The 3,126-nt window shown below is 37.5% G+C and overlaps 1 protein-coding gene across 1 annotated transcript in view; it reads right to left on the reverse strand.

Moving 5' to 3' along the window:
- Positions 1 to 1,226: 1,226 nt before the first annotated feature.
- The window catches only part of glb1 (galactosidase, beta 1), an 8,462-nt gene continuing 6,562 nt past the window's right edge, over positions 1,227 to 3,126 (reverse strand). Inside the window, exons 13-16 of the mRNA XM_047815824.1 lie at positions 2,892 to 3,005; positions 2,438 to 2,569; positions 1,750 to 2,007; positions 1,227 to 1,495 (exon numbers count right to left, since the gene is read on the reverse strand). Of these exons, the coding sequence (XP_047671780.1) occupies positions 1,247 to 1,495; positions 1,750 to 2,007; positions 2,438 to 2,569; positions 2,892 to 3,005 (753 nt within the window). The 3' untranslated portion in view covers positions 1,227 to 1,246. The remainder of the gene's footprint in view (positions 1,496 to 1,749; positions 2,008 to 2,437; positions 2,570 to 2,891; positions 3,006 to 3,126) is intronic.

Genomic DNA, 3,126 nt, shown 5'->3' on the forward strand with positions numbered 1-3,126 from the left:
CTGCACTCCATGTACCGGCTGTAAGACCCTATCTAGTGCACTTTGTATCTAACATGAGGCTAATGGGACTGGAACCGAAATATATCTCTTAAATAAAGTAGAAAGTTTTATTGAAATAACGTTTAAATTAAACAAATTTCTATTTGTATCTTTAAGGTTAAACTTAATTTAGTCAAATTAACTACTTAACATAATGAATAAATAAAACACTTTATCTTTCAATGTAACACACTTATTAAATAAAAATAAATAGATAAATACATATTATAAATAGAATTAAATGTAAATAAACATAAACAAGTCTAGCAAATTATTTGTAATAGTTTAATTCATCGTTTTATTCAAGTAAGTTTAAATAATTGAATAATTTACACTTCAAATTAATTTTGGTATCGATTAAATTCGTTTTGTATTTCTTAAAAGAAGAATATTTTTTTGGAATTAAAGTGTTTTTATTTTTTTAATGTTTAATCTACACCTTTATTTTTTTATGTTCTTTATTTTTAAAATAGAAATATTTTAAATAAAGCCAGTAAAACAATAAATCATGGAGAAAGAATGGCTGTTTTATTTTATTTATTTAAAATGACATTTTTTAACTTATTATTTGTTCATTTATACAAAAGTACAGAATATTTCTTTACAGTAATCGTTCCAGGTAAATCATTACTATCAGACATAGAAGCATTCGTTCATATTTGTTTCCCAGCAATAAGAAAAGTGCAAAATGTTTCATTAAAAAATTCCAGAGTGACAAAAACTTCAATAAAAATAACAGACTGTAATCTCTGTGACAGAAAAATAACAAACCATTTGAATTTTATTGTGCACTGAAGACTAATTACATCATCATCACCTCAGAGTGTGTGTTCAGAGTTTTCTCCCTTGTGTGTTCAGTGCGTGTTCAGTGTTTTCTCCCTTGTGTGTGTGTGTTCAGGGTTTGTTCAGTGTTTTCTCCCTTGTGTGTGTGTGTTGTGTGTGTTCAGTGTTTTCTCCCTTGTGTGTGTGTGTGTGTGTGTTCAGGGTTTGTTCAGTGTTTTCTTCCTTGTGTGTGTGTGTGTTTGTGTTCAGTGTGTGTTCAGAGTTTTCTCCCTTGTGTGTGTGTTTGTGTTCAGTGTGTGTTCAGAGTTTTCTCCCTTGTGTACGGTTTGATGTGTGTGACAGTAGCGTTGATAAGTGGAGTGTGTGTGTTCAGGGTTTGTTCAGTGTTTTCTTCCTTGTGTGTGTGTGTGTGTTCAGTGTGTGTTCAGTGTGTGTTCAGAGTTTTCTCCCTTGTGTACGGTTTGATGTGTGTGACAGTAGAGTTGATAAGTGGAGTGTGTGTGAACTCGACCACACACTTGCCCTGGCTGCAGGGACAAACCTCCAGCTCCAGCAGTGTGATGTTATTGGGCGACTCGGTGCTGAGGAGAGACGCGGGAACAAACAGTGTGACCTGAGGACCACGAGACGGCCAATAACGACCCACGTTCACACCGTTGATCCAAACCTGACCCTGTTTATTAAAATTAAAGAAATTTTTTTATGAAAATCTGTCTTCTATTTTTTTTTACTGTCAAGAAAAAACAAACACACACACTCACTCACTCACACACTCACACACACACACTCACTCTCACACACTCACACACACACACACACACACACACACACACACACACACACACACACACACACACACACACACACTCACACTCACACTCACACTCACACTCACACTCTCACACACACTCTCACACACACACACACCTTGCTCCAGTCAGGGAACTGGATGTACGTGTCCTGCGGCAGGTCTGGAATGTGATCAGGAATCTCCAGCGTGCCTCTGTAGAATGTGGGCGGGGACAGGTAATAGGCGGGTGGGGCTTTGGAGTGGGCGTGGTCATCACCCTGTCGAGAGGTCGTGTCCCACAGCAGCCCCTCCTTCACCACCTCGTCTATACTGAGACTGAACACTGTCCAGTTCCTCAGAGTTTCTGGTCCCAGTGTGAGATTTGACACCAGACCCTGCAGAACACAGGGGGGCACTTACTTTTACACACCCTCACTGCCCTGCTCTCCCTCCACATCACGGCACAATGTGTGATTTAATTAAAACGTAACTTTGTTAGAAATAAAATATTTATTCATTTTAAGAGTGAACAACAATATTATTATTATTATTATTATTATTATTATTATTATTATTATTATTATTGTTATTATTATTATTAATATTATTATTAAATGAGAACACAATGCATGTAAAAAATAAATTCATAACAATCTAATATCATATTATAGAAATATCTAAATTTGTAATTCTAATATTCCAATGATGTTATTTTAAGTAACTAATAATAATAATAATAATAATAATAATAATAATAATAATAATAATAACACCACTCTGGTCCTCTGCTCTACTGTTGATTGTGTAAATAAAATTAAATCTCACCTTGAAGTCGTTGATGTATTTGCCGTAATTGACGCGTCCCATGTTCTCCACCAACACGTCCAGTCTGCTCCCAGCTCTCCCAGTTATATTAATACTGAGAGTCCTGTCTCTCTCCAGGATCCCTACAGCCACCTACACACACACACACACACACACACACACACACACACACACACACACACACAGAGAGAGACAGACACACACACAGACAGACACACACAGACAGACACACACAGACAGACACACACAGACAGACACACACAGACAGACACACACAGACACACACACACACACACAGACACACACACACACAGACACACACACACACAGACACACACACACACACACACAGACACACACACACAGACACACACACACACAGACACACACAGGTATATAACTGAATGTAAATAACCAGCTGGAGGTGATCTGGAGGTGAAGGTGTTGTTCTTACTCCGTCTACAGAGACGTACGCTCGGTCGTGAACTCCGTTCAGAGGAGATGAGAGAGGAGTCGGGTTTAAACAGTCCACAGGAAGTGAAGTCTGATACATAACAAAGCCGAAGTGCTGGAAAAAAAAATCAAAAATAAATTCTCTAAAGCCTTAAAATATCTCTACTGTCGACCAGGGGTGCACAAACTTTTGCATACAACTGTATGTAAATACTTAAATCTTTTACCAAGCAGGA

The sequence above is a fragment of the Tachysurus fulvidraco genome, chromosome 7 (assembly GCF_022655615.1).
Source record: "Tachysurus fulvidraco isolate hzauxx_2018 chromosome 7, HZAU_PFXX_2.0, whole genome shotgun sequence".
Taxonomy (NCBI): domain Eukaryota; kingdom Metazoa; phylum Chordata; class Actinopteri; order Siluriformes; family Bagridae; genus Tachysurus; species Tachysurus fulvidraco.